A 25,247-nucleotide genomic window follows, 5' to 3' on the forward strand; every position below is an offset into this window, starting at 1 on the left:
TGTATGTCTCAAAATAAATGTCTCTTTAGAATACCAATACAATATTTATTATTTTTTCACTACTATACCCCTATTTATTACTTTCACTATTTTCAACAACTCCACTAACTATAACAAATAAGGTTATTTTAGTAAATGATACAAATTTTATCATTAAAATCAACACATCTAATCATTTTCTTAAGAACCACCCAAAGTTCAAATAAGACACTTATTGTGAGACGGAGGGAGTAATATCAATTTAATTATTGGTTAATAGGAGTTAAATTTATAGGTCATTTTAATATAGGGAGCTTCTATGGTGAAGTCACACAAATGACTTCTTTGACGATACTTTAATTGGTCAATAAAATATCAGTTGATGTCACATCAACCTTATAGTGCAGGAAGTCTATGATGAGCTCTTTTTATCTAAAACTTTTACCTATTGCATATCAGTCCTTCATTAACTTAATAATAATTTACTAATTAAAAATAACTTTTATTATAATTTAAATTTGATAATAATTTATAATAATGGATTTTATTTGACAAAATTAATTCTGCAAATGAAAATCCTAAATCCTCAAATCTCACCTATCTATTCTTCATTGTCTTCTTCTTCTTCCTTCTCCCATATCAAATTTTGCAATTGAAAATCCTAAATCCCTAAATCTCACCCATTTGTTCTTCGTTGTCTTCTTTTTCTTCTTCCTTTTCATCATAAATCTTCTTTCAATGGGGCAAACCAAATTCTTATTTGTTTCACTTCAACGTGATCTTAATTCATATTTTTCTTATTTCAACTCTTCTCTTTCACTCAATTTTGTATTCGTGTTCCTGTTCGATTTTTAGCTTTCAAAGCAAATGTTCATGTACTTCGTATTGGTTGTGGTGTTCATCAAATCGTTTGTAAATTTTTCCATATTTGTTGTTCTATGGTTCAAAGCAATAGTTCAATGTCGTCGTACAATTTCATGGGGAATTGTTCGTATCCATCTCAATTTATATATTTTCTCAAAATCAAGTTGATTTTAGTTTTTACATAGAAATTATTAATTGGGTTATGGTCTGTATTTTATTTAAATTTATAAGTTCTAAAATTGATTTGAATTCTTACCCAGAAATTATGTAATTGGGAATTAGGGTTCAACATAATATTGTAATAAAGTGTGGTGTGTTGAGACGTCTTGTGGTCTTTATTTGCACCTTATATCATGTTAGATGACTCTTTCCATTCAAAATAGTGTAGGGTTCTCTTGCTATCCAGGAAGAGCATTCCACCTTAAATATGATCAACAGATGTTGACTACTACAAAATGCTACATTTAGGTATCAACTTAAAAGAAGTTTCCTGAGAGGTATCAACAGATGAAGAACTATGTCAAACTGTTTGCCAAGAATACACAACAAGAAATGAGAAAATAGTCACCAGCATTATAATTGAACATATTTTTCAATTTTGTTTGAATAATACCATGTAACCTGGAACAGGTAGTGAACATATAAATGGGCAAGAACACTTTGTGCAAATACCTCAAAAGGTTGGAACTTCGCGATCCTTTCGTAATATAATCATAGAATTAGAGTACTTGTTTATATGTTTTCCCCTTATAATTTAAATATTATATTTATCTTACCACACCATAGAATAACCTTATTTGTCAACTTTACTATATACCTTCATAATAAGGGAAAGCACTTGGTTCCATAACAAAGATGTTTTCAACTGACACCCCATATTTCTGAAGTTCATTGCAAGTAAACAGTAAACACTAAAGAAGATTTATGCATTCTTGCAATTGTACATGAAACAAATAGAAACATTTTCATTCTTACAATGTCATCAACTTTCATAGGATCATAAGTTTTTCAATGTATTTCACAATCATGTCATAGTCATTTGAATTTTTCTCCAAGACAGAAACTAAGCAACGCAATTTCTCATATGGGGCTGATAATGGATCATCAAAGGTAGATCCACTCATATCTCCTATGAGGTGAGAAGCAATGGTTATATCTCTAACACCTTCTAGTATTGCAGCAATATGATCTGCAATCTCCTGATAATCTCTAAAAATGAAAGGCCTTGTACAGCCATTCATATCTTATATGAGGTGAGAAGCAATGGTTTTATCAAATTCATAAATTCTGAATTTGCATTTGCATTGATTTGGAAGAAAGTTAAATAAGCTTCATTTAATTGAATATTTAGGGATTTATTTGAATTGTAAATTTATATTTTGATGTTGTGTTATTGAATTGTTAGCATTTCAATTGAATTGTGAAATTAGATTGTTATATTATTCAAATTTTGTTTGTGTGGTATCGTGAATTATTTTGATCATTTATTCTTTAAATTTCCTGCAGTTGGGTAATGGATGCAATATATCTATTCTGATCCCATGTAAGGAAAGCTATTGTATGATGTTCTTATGAGAGAAATGAAACATATGAGCTAACACTTGACGATTTTGAACTCGAAAACACTTGTTGAAGAAGGGGTTGAATGGGTAAGCAAAACAGAGTTAATTAGTGTGTTTTCTCTACGTGGGATGCAAAGACTTAGCATAAGAAATATATGTCTGCAAATTTGAGATAAGCTCTAATACATTAACTTTTATATAACGATATCGTAGATAATGCTATGTAACTGAGTTCAATAATGTAAACTTTATAGTTGCAAATGAAGGTTGTCTAATGTACTTTAACATATTAGACAAGTCCAAAAGCTTGATAAATTATGAATTATCCAATTTAATGATATACATGTAAGTTGTATTGAACATTATCGTAGGTAATGTTTTATATTTGAGTTTAAATTTGCAAGTATGTTGTTATAAGAAAATTGTTGTTCATTTCTAATATCAAATTTTGATTTCCAATATAAAATTGTTAAAGAACTTAGATTAATACATGAAAAGTTTGGTTTATTTTCAATATTAAATTTTGTCACAACGAAAAAATTTCGCTTTATTGCCTTTATAAAATTTGAGTACATGTTTTTTTTGTAAACCTTCCAAAAATTTAGACCTCTTTACATTTTTACCTGCATTCTTATTCAAATTCTAAGCACAAAACTGATGGGTCGCATCGGGAAAAAAAATCTGTTTTATAGCCTCCCTCATAGCTCCATCTCCATCTGTTACAACTGCTTTTGGGTATTTACCTTCCATGCACTCTAAAAAACACCTCAACAACCACTTATATGTCTCTGTCATTTCATCTAATACTAATGCAGCATCAAAAATAATTGTCTGAGAGTGGTGGTTACACCCTGAAAATATAACCAATGGATAGTTGTATTTGTTCTTCCTATAAGTTGTGTTGAACACAACCATATCTCCAAAACAAAAATAATCAGATCTGCTGCTCCCATCAGTCCAAAAAACAGACTTCATTCGTCCATCATTGTCGACAGCATATTCAGCATATAGCATGGGATCAATAGATGACTTTACATTTAGATAATTTAAAGAAGAGGCAACATCACCATCTTTAATAATAGCACGTATTTTTTATCAAAATAATTGTACATATCCTTCTTTGTAAACCCAACACCAGTATATCCACCCTTCTGAGCAGTCGTGTACCCCTTTATATGACAAGTTTTAATTCCATGTAAAGACCATCAATCTGAGCTTTATCTACTTCAGAAATTTAATGATAAATGGGGTGTAAGTGCACAAACCTAGATGGGGTTAATTCATGGTTATGGCCATCTTCAATAACTGACATTACATATTTATCTTTTTTGGTTTTGTAGTGCACACAAAGCCTAGCTGCATATTTAGTACGGGTCAAACGTCGGTGATCTCTTTTTCTATCTACCCTACATAAGTGTTTCTTCTCTCTTAAACCATGTTTATTGCATAGAAACTATCTCATTGTTGTTATTTTACTACCTTCATGCCCTCTTGTCCTAACATCGCTTTTTCTAATGGCAAAGCCTTTACATTTATCATATTGATAATAAAATTCATAAGCTTCATCGACAAATAGCATGAATTTCATCAGAAGTAACTGAATTAATACTCATCAATCTATCACCTACAATTGCATCTACTTCAACCAAATCGTCATTGTGAATATTATCAGTATCATCGCCATCATCTGAACTTTGATACCCACTAGATATTGAATAATTTTCATCCTCAACATCATTCAATTCAACATCGGATGTATCACCATCAGTGGAATGAACGTCATTGGAATCAAAACCATCGTAGTTTTCCATAGTTAATCTAAATTAACACAATTTTTAACACAGTCAAACTCAACATCGGTCATAATATCCAATTTCCTAATTAAATCAAAGGTAACTAAAAAAATTCAAAATTCAAATCAACAAATATGAAACTCATATACAGAAGAAAAAATTCAAACAGAAATCCTAATTCACATATTGAAAACAATTTCAAGCATAGATCTGAATTCACATATTGAAATCAAAGTTAACACTCCAATACTTCATTCAAAATTTAAACTAACAAAATTGAAAATAAAAATCATTAAATACGAAACTCATATACAGAAAACAAATTCAAGCATAAACCTTAATTCCCAAATTGAAATCAAATTTAACACCCCCGGTTATAGTTTATTAGAAATCAGTAAACCTTAATAATTAATTTCAAATAAATATAATAAATATTTTTGTATTTACCTTGGCAACTGTGTTCTCAATACGAACACTAGCAAGCTATTTTTTTTCAATTTCGCCCTCGAATGCATATTTTTGTTGGTGTTATATTTGATGAGCGATTGAATTGGAGAACATCAAAATAATAGCAAACGTCAGTTAGTTCAACAATGGCGGACGAACACGATGAATATGATGTTGATGTCGTCTGCAGTGTTGGGGGGAAATATAAAATGACAAATGAGCACGATGAATAACTCCAATTTTTTCAACAATGGTATATGAACACAAAATTAGAATTTGGGGTGAAATGAGCATGATGAATATGATGATGATGTTCGTATGCGTTGTTGGGATGAAAGGACAATGAGCACGATCAATTTGAGTCACCAAGAATTGTTTTAATTAATCTTCACAATAACTATTAAAATTAAAAAACAATATAAAAATTGAAATAATTTTATCACTTTTAATATGTTTGAGATTTGATTGCAATATTAATAAATACGAGGATACATAGTAAGCGGTATCTACGATATAACCCTATATGATACTGACTAAATCAACAATGCTTCCTCATTGACTGAATTAGTGAAGAAGTCATTTGTCCACTTCAATTGCACCAGTATGTATTTATTTAAAAAGGTTAAAAAAATTGGTACATTATAAATATCATCGGTTTTACATTAATACATAAATATGTTTAATGATACTCAATCAATATTTTATATTTATTTAATTCAATTAGCACATATGTTATCTATGACCTCTTATATTTGAATTCATAAAATTAATTAATTAATTTATTATTTTATTTGATTGTTTATCAATTAAAATTTATAATTGTGAGATAAATTATTTAATTAATTTAAATAGGTATGTTTATATAATTAATTTGGGCTTTTTAATTAAGCCCATTCTAATATTGGAATATAGTTAAAATAATCTTTAATTATAATACTGTAATATTACAAAATCGATATTCCAACCAAATCTAGTGAGAACCACAAAAAACAGAACCCAACGTGGGGCATGTATATTCCAGGTTTCCCAAAATCCAATCATTCTTTTTTGCTCCACTCTTATGGCTTCCACAGCAACACCTTCTCCACACATTCTACTATTCAAACCAATCTTAGGAAACACAAAAACAGCAATAGTAAGGTTTTTTAGGACAACGACAACCACAAAATCTTTTCGAATTTTGCAAGTTCATGCTTCTAAGGACTCTCAAAGACCCCAAAAAGCACCACCTGGAACTGACACGAGAATCCATTGGGAAAATGAAGATGAAGGTTGGATTGGAGGTAGCACAAAACAGAAACAAACTAATGGAGAGGTGAAACCTAAGAAGCTTTTGGGTGAAGACTTTGCTGATTTGCTAAATTTTCAAGGTTCTCATTATGAGTGAGTTTTTTTATATTTTCTATGTTCCTTTTTAACTGGTTTTTTTAGAATGAATTTGTTTCATGAGATAACTATGATGAAAACAAGCAGATTCTTGGGAATATCACCAGAGTCTGATGTAGAAGAAATCAAAGTAGCTTTCAGGAAACTATCAAAAGAGTATCATCCAGACACAACTTCACTCCCTCTAAAAACTGCCTCAGAAAAGTTCATGAAACTAAGAGAAGTTTACAGTGTTCTTAGCAACGAAGAAAGAAGGAGATTTTATGATTGGACACTGGCTCAAGAGGTTGCGAGTCGTCAAGAAGAGAAGTTGAAAATAAAATTAGACGATCCTTATGAGATAGCATTGAAGAATTATAAACCTGTTCCAGACATGGTTGATCGACTTGGTGGAAAGAATATGAAGCTTAGTGATCAAGCTGTTTCTGCTATCACTATTGATGTTTTTATCATTTTTTTCTCCATATGTTGTATCACTTATGTAGTTTTCTTTAAAGAACAGTAATAGTACAGTACTGAGAATTAGCCAGCCAGTTAGAATCTGTATCTGGAAATTGTATATTTTGTTTTAATCAACTAGAAAATTATATGTGATGATATAGTATTAAATTTAAAAAATTACATCTTTACAAAAATTATTGAAAAAAATTGTAATTGTCTAAAAGAAAATAATAACATTTGAAGACCCCTATTTGATTTCTGGTTTCAGCTTTACTTTAAATATAGTTTTTGTTTTTGTATAAATGTGATGTTTTTATACAGTATCATACAAAGCGTTGAAAACAGGGGAAAAAATATGAGATGCCACTTATTTTGACTTGAAAACATGTAAAGTTCAATTTCTAATTTCCATCGTTCTGATTATGAAAAGGTTACAAGCTTACATGCATATACACAACCTAAGAAAATCAAAATGTACATAGATGGGGACTCCACAGTATACCCTAAGATCAATTTTGATCATTTGGCATTGTTATAAAATATGAACTAGCTTCTTTTACCAATGCTAAGCACTCTTTGAAGTTGAAAAGTTTCTCCTTGATTTCCACTTAATGATCGTCTCTCCGAGCAACATGCAGTGAGCTGTCTAAGTAACCTCTCAAGATGGGAGTGCAAGCAATTTTTTGCTTCTTTCATGTTGGGATTTGTGGACAATATCATTGCATTTACTGTGTCTGCTACAATTTCACGCTGCGAGTCTTTTAGAAGATAACCTATCGCAGATTCCAATGGCCGTTCGTAGGCAAGCAAAGCAACACATTCCTAATATAGTAAAGACTCTTGAGTTAAATTTAAATACTAGCAGTGAATCAATAACTGTGCTAATTATCAGTAAGAAAACCTACCTGAACTAAATCCTCAAAGACAGGCAACCCAAAAAATCTTGACAATTCTTTTCTTCCATATTTGACAGCCTCCTCCAGTGCTCCAGCCTAATATCCCATGCAGCAATATCAAGGTTTAAAAAATTTCTACAACACATAAAAGCTAGACAAACACAAGGACGTGTTTTAAATGAGTAACACATCTAACAAAAGAGTTGAAAGCTCGAGACCATATCATTACCAATATCAAATGAAAACAAAGAAATGTTAAAGATAAAGGAACATTAATTGCAAATATACAAATGCTGTACAAGAATAGAGCACAAGATTCCAACTAAATACTGAAAGGAACATACCCGAACTAGTTCGATAAACTTTTGGCAATGAAGCAGAAAACACATAGCTGATGTATTGTCCTGCAGTAGACAGATTGCTAGTTATTACTCATGGGGTAAATAGAGAGAGATGAGATTCTTACAGAGGAGAAACATCAAACCATGACAAAGTATTTCGTACATAATTTGATAAAATTACATAATTGTAGAATCAAAGTATTTTAACAAAGTCTTATTGAACATGGCCATGTACATTGCCATTTTGAACAGATGCGGTTATTTCTTAACAATTTTAAGAGGATCAAACAGAACATATAAAATAACAATTTTAAGTGCAGCAAAGCATTTCCAGCTACAATCACTACAAACAATCCTTCTATCAGGACTTTTCTTAAATCAATTTCAAGTAGAAGTTAAAGATCATATGATGCCCCATGGTGGATTTAGTTGCAATTTTAATCAGCAAAATTTAGAGTCGGATTAGAGCCAGGATACAAACAACTTAGAAGACAACCATTATAATCTAAGAGTACCCACCTCAGCAATCTGGGGATACCATTCACGCAATTTACCAAATGCAACATCAATCTCCCCATTCCTGATTAGCTTCATTGAAAGAAAAGAGATAAACCACATAAGATTGTAAGTTTGTATATCAGCAACTGTATGCAGCAACCATATCATACTAATAAAAACAAAACAAAGAACAGCTAAAATTAAATGCCTATCAATAACAATATACTGACACTTGATAGGATACTGACAATAACCAAATAATGGCACTTCAAAAAAAATATTGGGGACTTCCCTTGTAAGAGGACTCTTTTGCTTGTATTTTCAACTTTAGAAACTGACCATAACAAAAGCTTATACATTGCCGAATTTAATAGAAGATCCTTTCAGAGTGGAAATTATCACCACAAAAGGAGTCCTGACTCCTGACAAGTGCCAACAATGATTGCAAGCAAAAAAACAGTTGTGGGAGCATGCTGATGGCAATAGATTTTAAAGTAAGCAACAAAACTATAAACTACATGAAAAAGAAATATGAAATATTGATTTTAACTTTTATACTTGGTACTACTACCATACTAGAGATCGTTAAGTCTTAGGGTCTAAGCTAAGAATTGAACACAATATATTAATTCTTCATTTTTTTCAGCTCCATGTCACTGAACTCAGAAATAGAACATTCCAATTCAACATGTAGACCAGGATAAGGCTCATCTGAGGTCTAATTCCTTACTTCAGTAAAGCATATGAACTAAAATTCTCTGATCATATCCTTGTTTCTATCCTAATTATAGATACCCCAAAAGCTGTGACAAAAACAAGTACCTGCCGGAGAGTCTTTCTGTGATTCAATGCATATGTTGTTTCCTGGTCATCAATACCATTATCTTCCACTATATTTATAGGAGGAACAGTACTCTTACTAGCCAAATCAAATGAATCCAATGTATCTTCATAGCCATAGTGTAGCAGGTAGGAACGGACAATTCTGATAACAAGCAAAGATAATTCAGAAATGTTAAAACATTAGTTACTTTCATATATTAGTATTATTCCACAAAAGTCATGAATGCCACACAGCAAAAGTGAAATAGATTAATTTCAACCTTCATAAAGCACAAAAAGTGACAGTATGCAACATTAGAGTCCTTCTCCCTAACCTAAGAGAAAGGCTTCAAGTGAATTACTAATTTACTATACCATAATAAGTTTTTGCATCTACGCTGAATATTTGAATTTTTATCATGGTCTGTGGTTGCAGAATAAAAGCAGACCGAGTAGCCATCAAGCAGTGGAAATCATTTTGGATTTTATGGACCATCTATTCGTGTAGTTATATTTGTCAACTAAATTTCTCTTAACAAGGGATCTGATCCTAGTCCATACATAAAAAGTACTCAATCTGCTACTCCACTGTATTCTCCTCCTGTTTTCTCCGTTTTAACACTCATGGTCACTGTTTGTATTTGAAATATAAAGCCATAAAGCACACAAACACTTTGAAATAATAGTCTTTTTCATGTCGAACAAGTATTCATGTCAGACACTTACCAAATAAATACTCCCCCAATTGTACTTTACAATTCTTTTACTTTCATAACAATATATATATATATATATATATATATATATATAGGAAAAGTACAATAATGAGATAAATGATGGCATTTATCCGTCTATAATGACGCATGGTAACTGTACAGACATTGATTCATTATATTTGATGTGTTGCATCAAAAAAAAACCTTGCCCTGCCATTATTTTTTTTTTAAATTGTGTTCATACCCTATCATACATTTCTTGTATCCTATCAGTTACACTAAGCATTCACCCCTGAGAACTTTCTTGTTTCCAATAAAAGACAACACTAGAAGAGAAATTTGAGATGAGGAAACATAAATCTACTTCCACGCACACAGGTAAACCTCGGCTCTCTTCCACAATGAAACAACCATATGCTATAAAATCTTACTATTTTGTACAAGTCTATAAAATGAAACAACCATATGCTATAAAATCTTACTATTTTGTACAAGTCTATATCTCATGGTTATTGATTTTTCCAGAGATTGAATTTGAAAACAATGGTTTGTTAGTATTTAGGCAATTTCATCAGTCAAGATTAGGCTTCAATTTCATCATTCAAGACTAGGCTTCAATTTCATCATTCAAGACTAGGCTTCAATTTCATTAAACTGAGCTTCTACGAGCCACACATGACACCTTCAGATACTCAGTTGTTAAATTTAGAACCTTGTCAATTGACTAATAGGATTACTATAGCACCCAAACAGCCATGTTAACATTGAAAATATGCACACAATGAAAAAGAAAAATGCACTTAATTTTAAATAATAAAGAGACTTAAGAACTCATAGTAAGCTTGCAATAAGATTAAAAACGATTGAAACTGAATACTAACAAAACTAACAGAACCTCACCCATAACTGGCATTTGGTACCACAGGAATATCCTCTATTTTCACTTGCTGCTTCATTCTTTCATGTGCTTCAAACTCCTAATCCAACAAGATAATTAATTAAGAAACAATGATAAAGACTTATAGGTGTACATCGGACAGTCTTTATAAAATTTGTGAAATGCAAAACAAAAAGGTTTTGTGACATTGACATAGTGGCTGTCGAAAAGCACATTGAAATTATTGAATCTATAATCCTGCCCTAGTACTGTCTTAGATTAGATTCAAGGGATGGGTGACAAGATTCTTTACATACCATCCTCCCAGGGCCTACGGAGGACAACCTCTTATGCTACTGGATAACCTCTCACATATACACTTACATGCATGTATTCATTTTAAGTAAATTAAAATTAATAAGAAAAGGACAAATCAAATCATGTAAAATACAGCAGCCCCTAGAAAACTAGCTGAAAAAACAGATTTCTAATCAATCCCAACATGGTTGTCAAATTGCGAATAAAATCATGAAGGCCTGTCATTGAATCTTGAATCAAAACAGACCATAAACTATAAGATTCTTTCGTTTGGATGAATAAACTATAAGATTCTTGGTTAGTTAAATGACATAAAATATATCATCCCCCACATTAAGAAACATCATAAGCATGATATAAATATAAGTGAATCTAGATTTTGCAATAAAATAAGCTGACAATTATTAAAACAGCCGAAAATATACTTTACTGTGGTGCTAGCTAAAAGACAAATTTGCAATAATGAATCACTATGTTGGAAGTAAATTTAAAGGTCCGATCTCTTCAATAAATAAGTTATAAATTTTCCTTGTAATTGCATTAGCAAGTAGGGTAACAATTAGCATGCTACAGTGTATGTAAAAGGTATATATATCACAGACACACACAAGGATAAACAGAATATATAAAAAGGCACATACCTTCAGATCAAAGGCATATGGTTTCTGACCAAAATTGACATGTACCCTGTTAGAGAAAAGTGAAACACGCTCATGAAGGATTAAACACCTAACAGTCAACCAATGGTCATAAGAAGATGCTATTTGAAACAAAAGTAGTGTTTGAAGAACCTTTGAAATGGAAGTAAGGGAAAATAATCAAGGATTCAAAAATGTATGCAGATGATCAAATTTTTCCTGGTCTCAAAATTCATAAATAAAAATGCTAAAGATGGGAATCAAATCTAAGAATCATACTCAGATAAATTAAACATCAGAGTAAATTACACTCCCCAGTTCTCTCCCTATATTTTTCACTTGCTATAATTTAATGCCAATGACTACTCTAATCTGATAGATGCCTTCATACACATACACCAACATAAATATCTAACTTTATATCAGCAACGTAAACAAACAAATCAGATAAAGAAGTATGCAGCCCGTCAATAAACGGGAAGAAGAAAAGAGCAGTATAACATACTCTTCATTCTGGCTATGAACAGCAACAGTTGGGAAAAGTGGACCCTTCATGTCTTTGTAGACTGTGCCAACAACTCGCCCATTTTTACTGGCATCAAACAAAACAAGTAAAAAAGATCTTGTCATGGAAACAAATGGGAAAAAATGTGTAAACAAGTAAAAAAGAATGATCAATTATCAAGAATAAAGTCAACAGTGCTTTGAAGAAGGCATTTTTAACATGCAACTGCTGACTATCCACAATTTTGTATAATCAACCACATGAAAAACTAAGAGTGTGTTCACTTTTGTGAAAACATTTGCATCTTCATTTCCTGTTTTCCCTTTAAGCAATAAATACAAATGCTAACTTGTTTCATTTTATTTTTTGTTCATGCCTCCTCATTTATATTTCAACTCTGTTCTCAGAATTATGAACAAGAAACAACAAAAACAAACAGGAAAGGAAATGAAAACAATAGGATAGTTTTGCAATTAAAAGTGACAACAACATCAGAAAATGAAAATAAAAGGGGGAACAAAAACATTATTTTAAAACTATATCTAGACTCTAATGGTTCTGAAAAGGATGCAAGGCAGAAAGTAAACGAATGAGTAGATTACGTGAAAAAAAACTCCTGAGCAGCATAGTTAATTCCGGCACCAACTATATCACCAGTGGTATAGGTTGGACCAAAAGTTTCCCCTTTGGCTTGTCCACGATAAAGGAGACCATCATCCCCGTGATATCCACAGCTATTAGCCTCCCACCTATCATCCCAACAACAACAATAACAATCAATCAAATTTAAAAACATATTCTCATCCAATCAAGTCACAAACAATTTCGCCAAAAAAAGTAAGGAAAAAAAAACAGTTTTGCTATTAAAAGTGAAAACAAGAAATGAAAATAAAAAAACAATTTCTCAAACCAAACAGGTAATTAATAATAATAATAATAATAATAATAATAATAATAATAATAATAATAACATTCAAATTAAAATATGTTCTCGTCCAATTGATTCACAAGAACAACGCTACATATAATTGGTGTAAAAACAAGGATCAGTTTTGCAATTAAAAGTAATAACAAACAACAAATGAAAACATTTTCTCCGATAAAGCAGACAACAATGTAGCATCAAAACATCAAATTGAAGGCTGTCTTGTGTTTCACATGTGCCTTGTCGGCCTGACAGTGTTATCAAATATCCACAATCGTGGCGCTATGGCGGATAAAGTGATGGTTCTTGGGCTCGCCAAAATGGTAAACATCAGCCGATATTGCTGGTTTTCCTGCCATAATCCGCTACAACAGCGCCGCCAAGCGTCCGGTATGGCAGAATTTTGGCTCACCGACTTTTGCCATGGACAACACTCACACATGTACATTCAATCACTTTTATTTCCTCATATTACTATTAGCATCTACGAATCAATGTCTTGTCTAATGGCATAGATATCAATAATTACATATTTACTTTTTAAAAAAAATCCACATCCAAAAGATTCACATAAAGTATGTTATTGTAAACACAAGGGCCGTGAAAACAGAACCATTTTCTCAAACTATACAGACAATATTTTTAATCCACAAAATAATTACACAACAAACATATCTTCATCCAATTGATCCACACAAACAATGTTGTTGTAAACATAGCAAGAACACATTAAGTACATTGCAAACATATCTTCATCCAATTGATCCACACAAACAGTGTTATTGTAAACATAGCAAGAACACATTAAATACATTGCAAACATATCCTCATCCAATTGATCCACACAAACAATGTTGTTGTAAACATAGCAAGAACACATTAAATACATTGCAAACATATCCTCATCCAATTGATCCACACAAACAACGTTATTATTGTAAACATAGCAAGAACACATTACGTACATTGCACCCATATTCTCATCCAATTGATCCACGCAAACAATGTTATTATTGTAAACATAGCAAGAACACATTAGGTACATTGCACACATATCCTCATCCAATTGATCCACACAAACAATGTTATTGTAAACATAGCAAGAAAGCATTAAATAAATTGCAAACATATACTCAGCCAATTGATCCACACAAACAATGTTATTATAAACATAGCAAAAACACATACCAATTTTGCAATTGAAAGTGAAAACAAGAAATGAAAATAAAGTCCCTTTTACTTTATGAAAACACTTTCTATTTTCATTTTCTAAAATTTGTTTACATTTTACTCGCTAACAAGGAGATACTAGATTCTTGAAGTGCACAAGTTTGTGCATTTGTTGGAAAAAATCAAAATTCCAACAAATTCAGCAACAATTCAGAAACAGAGAATTACTCACCCAGGCTGTCTCCGCATCTTGAAATTCTCCGACGTAAATCCAATTGAAACCTGACCTTTAACGCCAGCATCCTTAACAGTAATCTCGAAATAGTAAACAAGACGCTTCATCGGAGCAACTTTATTAGCTTGAATAACACCAACATCATGACCGTGAAGATTAACACTCACATACTTCACCGAAAGCTTATCAGTAGCCACAACAACAAAACCTCCTGAACTGTTCAGAGTGTTGAGCTCCGTCGGAGATTCTTCTTTCTCATCATCATCGCCGCCGTAATCTTCCAACTCTTCTTTCACTTTCCGGCGACACAATTCCAGGAAATACAGTCCTAGATCTTGTTCTTGATCTAGCTTTTCAACGCTGTTCTTACCGTTGGTTTCTTTCATCACTGAAATCGCAAGAACTCAAAACCCTAATTTTGCAATCGAGAGAATGGTTAGATTCGGTTGCGAAGATGTAATTCCAAATCTAACCCTTCACGCTCTTTCGGTTGGAACGAACTGATATTGTTTTCGTTTCTCTTTTTCTTTTCGTTTGTTTTAATTTTCGTTTTTTTTGGTGCAGTTACTGTACTTGTACTTTCTTCCATCACAACTCCACCGCAATCGCAGTGGAGTATAACTTAAACTCAGGTCCACGTCAGCTATATTTATTTATTCTATCCTTTTTTATAAATATATTTAATTAAATTATATTAAATAAATAATTATATAAATATAGTAAGACTAATCTTTAAAATGGCATTATCAAATAACTCGATTGAATTTGTATTTTAAGTTGCACATAATAAAATATTTAATTTGTATATATTTTATATGTATTATATGATATTATGCATTAAGTAAATAAAGTAGGACTAATTATAAAATTTAATTTAAAGTATTATCATAAAAGATCAGCAAATCAATCTTGTTAGAGAGGAGAACATCTGATTTAACTATTAAGACATCAAATCACTGTCAGATTTGATCGGACGGCTTCCTGTGACACGTCGGATCAAGCGGAGACGGTTTAATTTTATAGGTTCGTCTATTATGTATAAGTGTTGTCACGTATCATAACAAGTATTATATCATTCTCATTCTTGCAAGTTCCTTTTTGTTATTACCTCATTGACTTTGGCATTTGAGTTTTAATCTTATAGGTTCATCTCGTTAAACCGTATCGGAGATTATTGTTATCATACTATAAGGACTTTCTCCCTTTATTTGATCAATCTTTCATTCCGTGACCGAAACAGTGGTGTCGTATATGGCAACCGACTTCTAATTCTCGCGATTTTCTCAAGGATTATCCTATAATTTTGCTTAATGTAAACTCATGCTAGTTTGTATCCAAGTTTCCTTATTTTCTGCAAAAGATCAAGCACATATTTTGTATGAGAGATAAATATGTCTTGTTTTGAGTAATCTACGTCAATTCTCAAGAATTATTTTAGTTGTCCAAGGTATTTCATTTCAAACTCTGCAGATAAATTTTCTGAGTATTTGTCTCCAAATCAAATTGTCACCTGTTACAATAATATCATCATCATAAACAACAATTACAGTTAGGTTTCATATTCGTGAATGTTTCAAGAACAAACTATAGTGTTTTTGACTTTGCTTATAGCCCAAACAAACCATGACCTTAGTGAATCTTCTAAACTAAGCCCGGTGAGATTGCCTTAATCCATTTAAGATCTTCTTCAATAGACAAATCTTCTAAACTATCATCATTTGTGTAGGGCACCTGATCTATGACTAGCAAATGAAGTATGTGAGCAAATTCTTCTAGTGTGGGAGGCAGAAGGAAATACTGGAATGTAAAACAATGCAAGGTGGGATCATAGAACTATGTGAAAGTGAGGATCAGTCATGTATCTTTCTTGGTTGACAGAACCACTAACAAATTACCATATGTCTTCTTAAAGGTCAGCATGTGGTCATCAATCAAGAAATCACCAAGCTTCCTTAGTTCATCAAACTTAGACTCTCTGAGCTTATACTGATAAGTGTTCATTTTGTCAGACTTCTCCATAAATGGGTAGACTACTGCAACAGACATACTAATGGTTCCCTGAAAAATGTACATGCAAAAGAAAAATCAAACTTATATTTGCCACACTTCACACTATCATACTTTTCACTCACATCCTACACAAACTCTTGTTCTCTCACCTTCAAGCATTCTCAAGTATCTTCAAGCGTTCCTCAGCAACCTTCATCTTCTTCATGGATTCCCAACAACAATCAGTTTACAGCTATTCTCAACAAATGGAATCAACGGAACAACCTTCAACCTCTTCTCAGCGAACTACTACAACAATTGTTTCTATTTCTACTCCTATTTACAAGGAACCCCATATATTGGATCGTGAACCACACATAAATCTTGTCATTCTGTTCGACAAGCTAGAAGTTCTTTGTGAATCGTTGGTCGATTTTGAAAACGTGGAGAGGAACGGGAATGACCTCACTGGAGATCTTAGAAAGAAAGGGTGGGAAAACTACTTTCAAAGGCTTTATGGTCCTATCTAAACCTATCTAGTCAAGGAATTCTGGAAATTTGCAGATTCAGGCGACCACTACATTGTTTCTTATGTTCTGAGGGTGAAGATCGTCATCACTGAGAAATCCATCCCCACCCTTCTGAACATGAAGAAGACAGGGGGGAGAAGAATCTACAACATTAACCCTAGGGAAAAATACATGTCCCAGGAGATTTTCCCAACCATCTTCAAACAGAACGCTGAGGGAAACTTGCCCAGGAACAAGGAACTTAACCAGAACTTAAGAGTCTGGTTGAAAATCATTTTGGGTATTATTCATCAATGCCCAGCATCCAACTCGTCAGACTACATCAACACTAACCAGAAGTGTATCCTCTACTGCCTCCATAAAGAGCTCAAGCTGAATCTTCCAACCTTGCTATTCAAATATTTAAGGGACTCTGTCAGAGACACCAGGAACAACATGAAGCCCAAAACATACATTCCTTTGGGAAGGCTGATCTCTGATGTTCTGATAGAAAGCGGCTTGGTGGATTTTAAGTTTGGATTTTAAGTTTTGGAATTTTATAAATAGAAATTTGTATTGAATCATGAATGTACATTAAATGTAAATTTGTTTGGACGGATATTTGAACAAGTGACATTAAGTTGGGCCTTGAAAGTTGGACGGAAACAAAAATCGAAATGCCATTCTAAATGGCAACTTGAATTAAAATATAACTTATATTGGATTTTTAGAAACAATTGGAAAGTTGAAAACTAAAAGGTTAATTAAAAGTGATTTAAAAATTGTTATAAAAATAATTCGAAATGGGCTTTTAATATTAACAATGATTGGGAAATTCGAATGTTCAAATTAACTGAACATTGGAAAGTTAATTAAAGAAAAATCAAATGGAAAGAAGTAATAGTGGTTGATAAATCTCAATGTCAAATGGGCTTAGAAATAAATGGTTGATTTCGGTCAGCTGGTTGACCAAAAAGTCAATAATTGACCAAAAGTCAACTTAGTCAAGAAATGCAATTGAGTGTACAACACAATAAAAATGGACATGTTTTTGAATGAAGGATACAAATTGACTACTGTGGAATTGAATGAACCATGAGCCTGAATACAACCCATGAAACTTGAATAGATGCCCTAAAGATGCACCAAAAGCAATGAATCAATGGTCTAGGGGTGAGTAGTTAAACCATGGAAATAACATGAATGATACAAAGCCTTGGACCAAATTGATTAATATGCATAATGGCATGATGCAACATGATCATATGGTTTAAACTTATGAATCAGGATTTCAAATCAGACCCTATGAATAAGGAACACCCCACGGTCAAGAATTAGGGTTTTAAATACATAAATGAATATCATGGTGTGAAATGTTGGTGTAAGCCCTAGAGGCCAATACTTTTGGTACTTCTATCGAATTATTTATTAATAATAAAAGGCTTTTTTCTTTATTATGTTTGTTTAATAAAGTCCCTAGAATAGCTGGTCCGTTTAATGTATCAAGTGTGACTTTATCATGAGATCCCATTAAACATAAGGATATTATTCTTAAAGTGTCCGTAGTCGAGCTTTATTGTGAAGTGGGATAATATTAAAGCATTAAGACTATTATATATATAGACTGATAATCACATCTCATGGATCACGGATAAGGAGTTATCAAGTCTTAAACATAGGTATGAATATTAAGAGTAATATTTATACTGGATTGACCCGCTATGAGGATACTATATAGAATGATGTAAAGTGTCATAAGTTATTCTCATGGTGATAATGGTGTATACCACCCTTCGACCTGAAACCACTATGGACCCTAGATGTAGACTCGAGTGTCTTATTGCTGATCAAACATTGTCCGTAACTAGATGACCATAAAGACAGTTGATGGGTACTCCACAAAGCATGCTGAGGGACATGAGTGACCTAGATGGAATTTGCCCATCCTGCGTAACAGGATAAATGTCTATGGGTCCAATATTGAACTGGACAAGGATGACACGGTCTATGCCTTGTGCTCAATATAGACATAAGGGCAAAAGGGTAATTGTACACATAAGTATTATCACAAAAGAATTTGACAGATCACATGACATTTTCGTGTCTTGGGTAGCAGTGATGTGTTGCTAGATACCGCTCACTGTTTATTATGTTAAAGACGTGATTTAATATAATTATCAATGTCACGAGAACCTATAGAGTCACACAAAAAAGGACAGATTGATGAGAGATAGAGTAAATAAGGAACACCGTAAGGTACAGTGCACTTAAGTGAATTATAGAACATTGTAAGGTACGATGCACTTAAGTAGAATACGAAATATGGTAAGGTACCACGCGCTTAAGTGATTTTGGTATATCATAAGATATGGGCCATATACACTTAAGTGGGCTTTTTAGCTTGCATCTAGGCATGACAACATAACTCATACTCGCGGGTACCAACCCGAACCCGCCCCGAAGTTGATGGGGAAAACCCGCTTTGACTGGGTTTGGGTTTGGGTTTGGGTTTTCCCCGATTTTAAAATATGGGGACGGGTCGGGTAATGGGGACACTAGTACCCACCCCGAACCCGCCCCATTTATTTTATTATGTACATTATTATTTATTTTTATAGAAATATGTTTTTCTATTTTTGTATATTATGAAACACAATACATATGAGGTATTTATAGACTATGAATTTCAGTAGGAAATAGGGGTAATTATTCTCCCTATAAATGCTAATCCTAAATGAGGTAAGAATATAATAATACAGTTAATTACTATTTAATTACAATTTAAATCCAACCATAATGAGTTGTACGACAGAATCTGTTTTGATTTTGTGCTAATATTCAACATTCCCCCTCAAGTTGGCATGAATATATCGTTCATAGCAAGCTTGCACACCATGTTATCAAATAGTCTCTTTGGAAGACTCTTTGTGAGAACATCAACTACTTAACTTTTTGTGGGTATGTAGGACATACAAATCTCACCGCTGTCAATTTTTTCTTTGATGAAATGCTTGTCCACTTCAACATGCTTCGTTCTGTCATGTAGGACAGGATTATGGGCAATAGAAATAGCAACTTTATTATCGCAGTAAACTTTAATTGGAGTTGGGCCAAAAAACTTCAATTCTTCCATGAATTTTTTGATCCATAATACTTCACAAAAACCATGGGCCACAAATCGTAATTCAGCTTTTGCACTGCTCCTGGCTACAACATTTTGTTTTTTGCTCCTCCATGTAACTAGATTTCCACCTACAAAAGTACAATATCCTGAGGTAGACCTTCTATCATTTATATTACCTGCCCAATCAGCATTTGTATAGGCTTCAACTTGTATATGTCCTCTATTTCTGAATAGCAGCCCCTTTCCTGGAGTACCTTTCAAATATCTTAATATTTTGAAAATAGCTTCAAAGTGGGTTGCCCCTGGTGCATGCATAAATTGGCTTATTACACTCACTGCAAAGGCTATATCTGGCCTTGTATATGACAGATAAATTAGTCTTCCAACCAATCATTGATAATGTTCTCTATCTACTATTTCATCTTCAGCAACTGACTTTAGTTTCACATTGGGATCCATTGGTGTTTCTACTGATTTACACCCTGTCATCCATGTTTCTGCGAGTAAGTCTAGTATACACTTGTGCTGGTTGAGAAAAATTCCTTCTTTAGATCTAGCGAACTCCATCCCAAGAAAGTATTTTAACTTTCCAAGGTCCTTGATATCGAACTCAGCCTCAAGTCTTCTCTTCAGATCACTAATTGCTTTGGCGTCATCTCCTGTAATAATAATGTCATCAACATACACTATTAAGATAGCAATCTTACCTTCACGTGAGTGTTTAAAGAACATAGTGTGATCTGCTTGACTTTGGGTGAAGCCATGTCTCTTAACCATACTTCCAAATCTCTCAAACCAGGCCCTTGGCGATTGTTTCAATCCATATAAGGATTTTCTCAATCTGCATACTTTGTTTCTTCCAAGATTTTTTTCAAATTCAGGAGGTAAACTCATATATACTTCTTCATGTAGTTCACCATTTAAGAAGGCATTTTTAACATCATATTGATATAGTGTCCAGTTGAAATTTACTGCAAGAGAAAGAAGGATTCTGATATAATTGACCTTAGCAACCGGGGCAAAAGTCTCTTGGTAATCAATACCATGAGTTTGAGTAAATCCTTTTGCTACTAATCTCGCTTTGTATCTTTCCACACTTCCATCAGCCTTGCGTTTCACTGTAAAGACCCACTTACACCCTACTGCCTTTTTATCTTGTGGTAGATCAATGATACTCCAAGTGTTATTTTTGCTTAGAGCATCCATCTCTTCTTTCACCGTTAATTTCCAATTCGGATCACTTAATGCTTCCTGAATAGTTTTGGGCACAAACAAATTAGAAATCCTAGACACATATGCCTTGTGGGTGTGTGATAGTTTGTCATATGATAAGTAATTAGACATAGGATGTTTAGTGCACATACGAGAACCTTTCCTCTCAGCACTTGGGACATCGAGGTCAGGAATATTTTTTCTCACAGAAATTGGAAGATTAATATCAGGAAAAGACAAATTGGATAAATCATTGGATGAGTAAGAAGGATTACCAGATGAAGAACTAGAAGACAGATTATCTGTAAGACCTTCACTTGGTAAATCGGATTGGATTTCTACTGGAGAGACAATAGGGTTTGCACCACCTCTGTGGAATTTTTTTCGAACATACACTTTAAGTTCAGGATTATCATCCTTAATCAGTGTTTCTCCCCCTGTTTCAAATTCTATTATATTAGCACTTGGGTGATTTTTAGTCACAATATCATCTAGAGCAGGCAAAGTTTCCCAAAAATTATCTTCTTTATTAATACATTGACTCTCCCCCTGAAGAGAATTTTTAAAAAAATGTTGATTTTCAACAAAGTGAGCATCCATGCTTTCAAAAAAATTCTTTGTAACTGGGTTAAAACATTTGCGTCCCTTTTTATTGGATGCATAGCCAAAAAAAACACATTTTTCGGCTTTAGGATCCAACTTAGAACGAAAAACATTGGGGATGTAAACATAACAGAGACAACCAAAAACTTTAAGGGGAAGATCCGTAATAATACGGGATGTAGGAAAATTATTTTGTAACACTTGTACAGGACTTTCATATTGTAACACCCGAGATGGCATTCGATTGATGAGGTGACAAGCCGTTAATAAAGCATTTCCCCAAAGATACTTAGGTACATTCATAAAAAACATAATAGCTCTAGTAACTTCGAGGAGATGTCTATTTTTTCTTTCAGCAATACCGTTTTGTTGCGGAGTATCGCGACAAGTGGATTGATGAATTATCCCCTTAGCTACAAGGAATGTACTTAAATATTTGTTGAAATATTCAGTGCCATTGTCAGACCTTAGAATGCCAATCTTGGTTTGAAATTGATGTTAATCGTGTTTAAAAAATCTTGAAATCTTTATTCAACTTCTGATTTCTTTTCCATGAGATAAACCCAACACAGTCGTGTATGATCATCAATAAATGTCACAAACCATTTTTTTCCAGACATAGTTTTAATTTTTGAAGGACCCCAATCATCACTGTGAATTAAATAAAAAGGTTTGGAAGCAGAATAGACTTTTGATTTAAAAGACACACGATGATCTTTAGCTAAGTGACAAGCTTCACAATGAAATTGTGAGGAATTTATTTCTTTGGAAAAACCAGGAAATAAATGCTTAAGATATGAAAAACTAGGGTGGCCTAATCTTTTATGCCATAACATAACTTGATCTGAAATAGGAGATGAGTTTGTACTGTTTGAACCGAAAAACATTGTATTGCCAAACTGAATTCCATCAAGGTAGTATAGTCCATTCATCTCTCTAGCAGTTCCAATCGTCTTCCCCGAGTTCTGGTCCTGAAAAACACAAGTAGAGGGACGAAAAAGAACAGAACAATTAGTGTCCTTAGACAATTTATGAACAGATAGAAGATTACAAGTGAATTTAGGAACATGTAAAACAGATTGCAAAGTGATTTGCTCTGAAATTTTTATGTTGCCTTTGCCTGCAATACTTGAATAACTACCATCAACTATCCTAACTTTTTCAAAACCTGAACTAGGAAAATAGGAATTGAATAGATGAGAGCAATTAGCCATGTGTTAAGATGCCCCTGAATCTATTATCCAAGGGTTAGAGTGGTTATGGGCAGATAGTGCCTAAGAATCCTTACCTGTTTATGCCACAGTACCAGTAGGAATATTAAGAGATGAATTGAACTTTAGAAGCTTAAGAAGGTTATCCATTTGCTCCTTTGTACATGGAGACGAATCAGCCTCATTGGCCATAGGCATAAGACGGTCACCAAACTTGCCAGCCTTGCCATGGTTTGGTCGTCCATGTAGTTTATAGCAAGTTTCCCGAGTGTGGTGATTGCGCCCACAATAGTCACAAAATAAATGAGTCTTGTCTCCACCTTGTTGATTAGGAAGTGGTTTACGATTGACATGGGGAATTGCCAAGGCAGATCTTTCAACTGGTGGAGGGACAGCTGATGTATTTTTGCCAAGCATCACTTGTCGACGACTCTCTTCGCGACGTACTTCTGAAAAGACTTCACCAATTGGAGGGATAAGATTTCTGCCTAGAATTCTGCCACGAACCTCATCAAAATCAACATTTAGACCTGCAAGGAACTTGAAAACACGACTAACATCCACCATCTTCTTGTAATGTTTGCTATCGGCAGGTGATATCCATTCGTACTCATTGAAAAGGTCCAAATCTTGCCAAATACGTTTGAGACAACTGAAGTATTTGGTGACTGAATCTTCGCCTTGCCGAATTTCTCCTAGTTTGAGAGTTAATTCGTAGATTTGGGATTGATTTTCCAAATCAGAGTACATTTGGGAGACACCTTCCCAAAGTTATTTTGCAATATCATAACAGAGATAATTTGCACCTATCTCTTCACCCATAGAGTTGACTAACCATGTCATGACCATGGAATTTTCAGCATCCCATGTATCATAATTTGCACCTGCCTTGTCTGGTTGTTTTTTGTCACCAGTGATGTAATCAATCTTTCCTCTCCCCCTGAGATACATACAAACGGATTGCGACCATCGAAGATAATTAGCACCGTTCAACTGAATTGTTGTGATTTGAACAGGGTGGTTTTCATGGTACCTCCGGACTGTTTTAGGTTCGGATGAGGAATGTTTGGGTGAAAGTCAGGACTCGGTATCAGACATTGTGTGGGATGGAAAAGAAAAGGACAAATAGAGCGGAAGCAAAAACAAAAAACCCTAAAGAATTCTTTTTTTGCTCTGATACCATATAGAAATATGTTTTTCTATTTTTGTATATTATGAAACACAGTACATATGAGGTATTTATAGACTATGAATTACAGTAGGAAATAGGGGTAATTATTCTCCCTATAAATGATAATCCTAGATGAGGTAAGAATATAATAATACAGTTAATTACTATTTAATTACAATTTAAATCCAACCATAGTGAGCTGTATGACAGAATCTGTTTTGATTTTTGTGCTAATATTCAACAATTTTTGATAATTTAGAATATTAAATATGTGGTTAATGTTTTTCTATTTTAATTTGAATTTATTATTTAAAATATTTGAAATGTATGTATGAATTTTTTTTAGATTGTTTTATTTTATTATTTGTAATGTAATTTTATTTTGGAAAAATAATTATTTCTATTAAAAAAATTGATTTCACTAAATAAATGGTGGTGGGACGGGGATACCCGAACCCGTTTGGGACGGGTTTGGGTTTTGATTCTCCATCCCCGTTTGGGTTTGGGACGGGGAACGGGGATTGTTTGGGGATTCGGGTTTGGGTTTGGGGGAGGTAAAAACCGTCCCGTTGCCATGCCTACTTGCAGCCTACACAAGTGGTTCTATAAATAGAACCCTTGTGCAGAAGCATTGTATCAGATGATAATTTTGTTTCTCTCTCTCACACACACACTCAAAGCCTTCATTCGTAGCAGCTAGCACTGAGATTGAAGGAATTCGTTCGTGTGGACTGAGTAGAGGTGTTGTCATCATTCAACATTCGTGATCACTCCTTAGATTTGCATCAAAGGTTTCAATCGCCACAAGAGGTAATAATTTCTATCACTGATCATTCCCATTCGTAAGGATCACTAAAGGAGAAAATTTTAAATTCTGCTTCGTTTTGGATCGCCATTCTCCTTTAGTTGTATCATAGTCACTTACGAAACCATGCATCTGATAGCTATTTTTTTTCTATATTTTCTGTATTAATATGATTAAAAGACAGAATGAAATAAATAATAAACGAGTGAT

At 33.3% G+C, this 25,247-nt stretch overlaps 2 protein-coding genes across 2 annotated transcripts; one reads left to right on the plus strand and one right to left on the minus strand.

The window, feature by feature from the left end:
- The first annotated feature begins 5,610 nt into the window (after window positions 1–5,610).
- Window positions 5,611–6,625, plus strand: LOC127105931 (NAD(P)H-quinone oxidoreductase subunit T, chloroplastic). The gene is made up of 2 exons (XM_051043149.1): window positions 5,611–6,028; window positions 6,119–6,625. The coding sequence occupies exons 1-2, from the start codon at window positions 5,706–5,708 to the stop codon at window positions 6,534–6,536; spliced, it is 741 nt and encodes a 246-aa protein (XP_050899106.1). The 5' UTR covers window positions 5,611–5,705; the 3' UTR covers window positions 6,537–6,625.
- A 182-nt stretch (window positions 6,626–6,807) lies between these two features.
- LOC127105930 (ran-binding protein M homolog) lies at window positions 6,808–15,010 on the minus strand. The gene is made up of 10 exons (XM_051043148.1): window positions 14,411–15,010; window positions 12,686–12,832; window positions 12,084–12,170; window positions 11,582–11,627; window positions 10,646–10,722; window positions 9,030–9,192; window positions 8,229–8,297; window positions 7,713–7,772; window positions 7,378–7,464; window positions 6,808–7,294 (listed from the first exon to the last, which is right to left on the minus strand). Exons 1-10 carry the CDS (start codon window positions 14,797–14,799, stop codon window positions 7,019–7,021), a joined length of 1,401 nt encoding a protein of 466 aa, XP_050899105.1. The 5' UTR covers window positions 14,800–15,010; the 3' UTR covers window positions 6,808–7,018.
- Between the last annotated feature and the right edge of the window lie 10,237 nt (window positions 15,011–25,247).

Source organism: Lathyrus oleraceus, chromosome 7 (assembly GCF_024323335.1).
Source record: "Lathyrus oleraceus cultivar Zhongwan6 chromosome 7, CAAS_Psat_ZW6_1.0, whole genome shotgun sequence".
Classification (NCBI taxonomy): Eukaryota; Viridiplantae; Streptophyta; class Magnoliopsida; order Fabales; family Fabaceae; genus Lathyrus; species Lathyrus oleraceus.

Bases quoted from the DNA above. Each gene is read 5' to 3' on its own strand.
- LOC127105930 (XM_051043148.1), bottom strand. From the start codon at position 14,799: ATGAAAGAAACCAACGGTAAGAACAGCGTTGAAAAGCTAGATCAAGAA. The intron at 12,171-12,685 runs GTAATCTACTCA...GTTTGATGCCAG, and splicing joins GCTCAGGAGTTTTTTTTCAC to TAAAAATGGGCGAGTTGTTG. The intron at 9,193-10,645 runs GTGAGGTTCTGT...GCTTGTTATCAG, and splicing joins GTACCAAATGCCAGTTATGG to AATTGTCCGTTCCTACCTGC.
- LOC127105931 (XM_051043149.1), top strand. From the start codon at position 5,706: ATGGCTTCCACAGCAACACCTTCTCCACACATTCTACTATTCAAACCA. The intron at 6,029-6,118 runs GTGAGTTTTTTT...GAAAACAAGCAG, and splicing joins TTTCAAGGTTCTCATTATGA to ATTCTTGGGAATATCACCAG.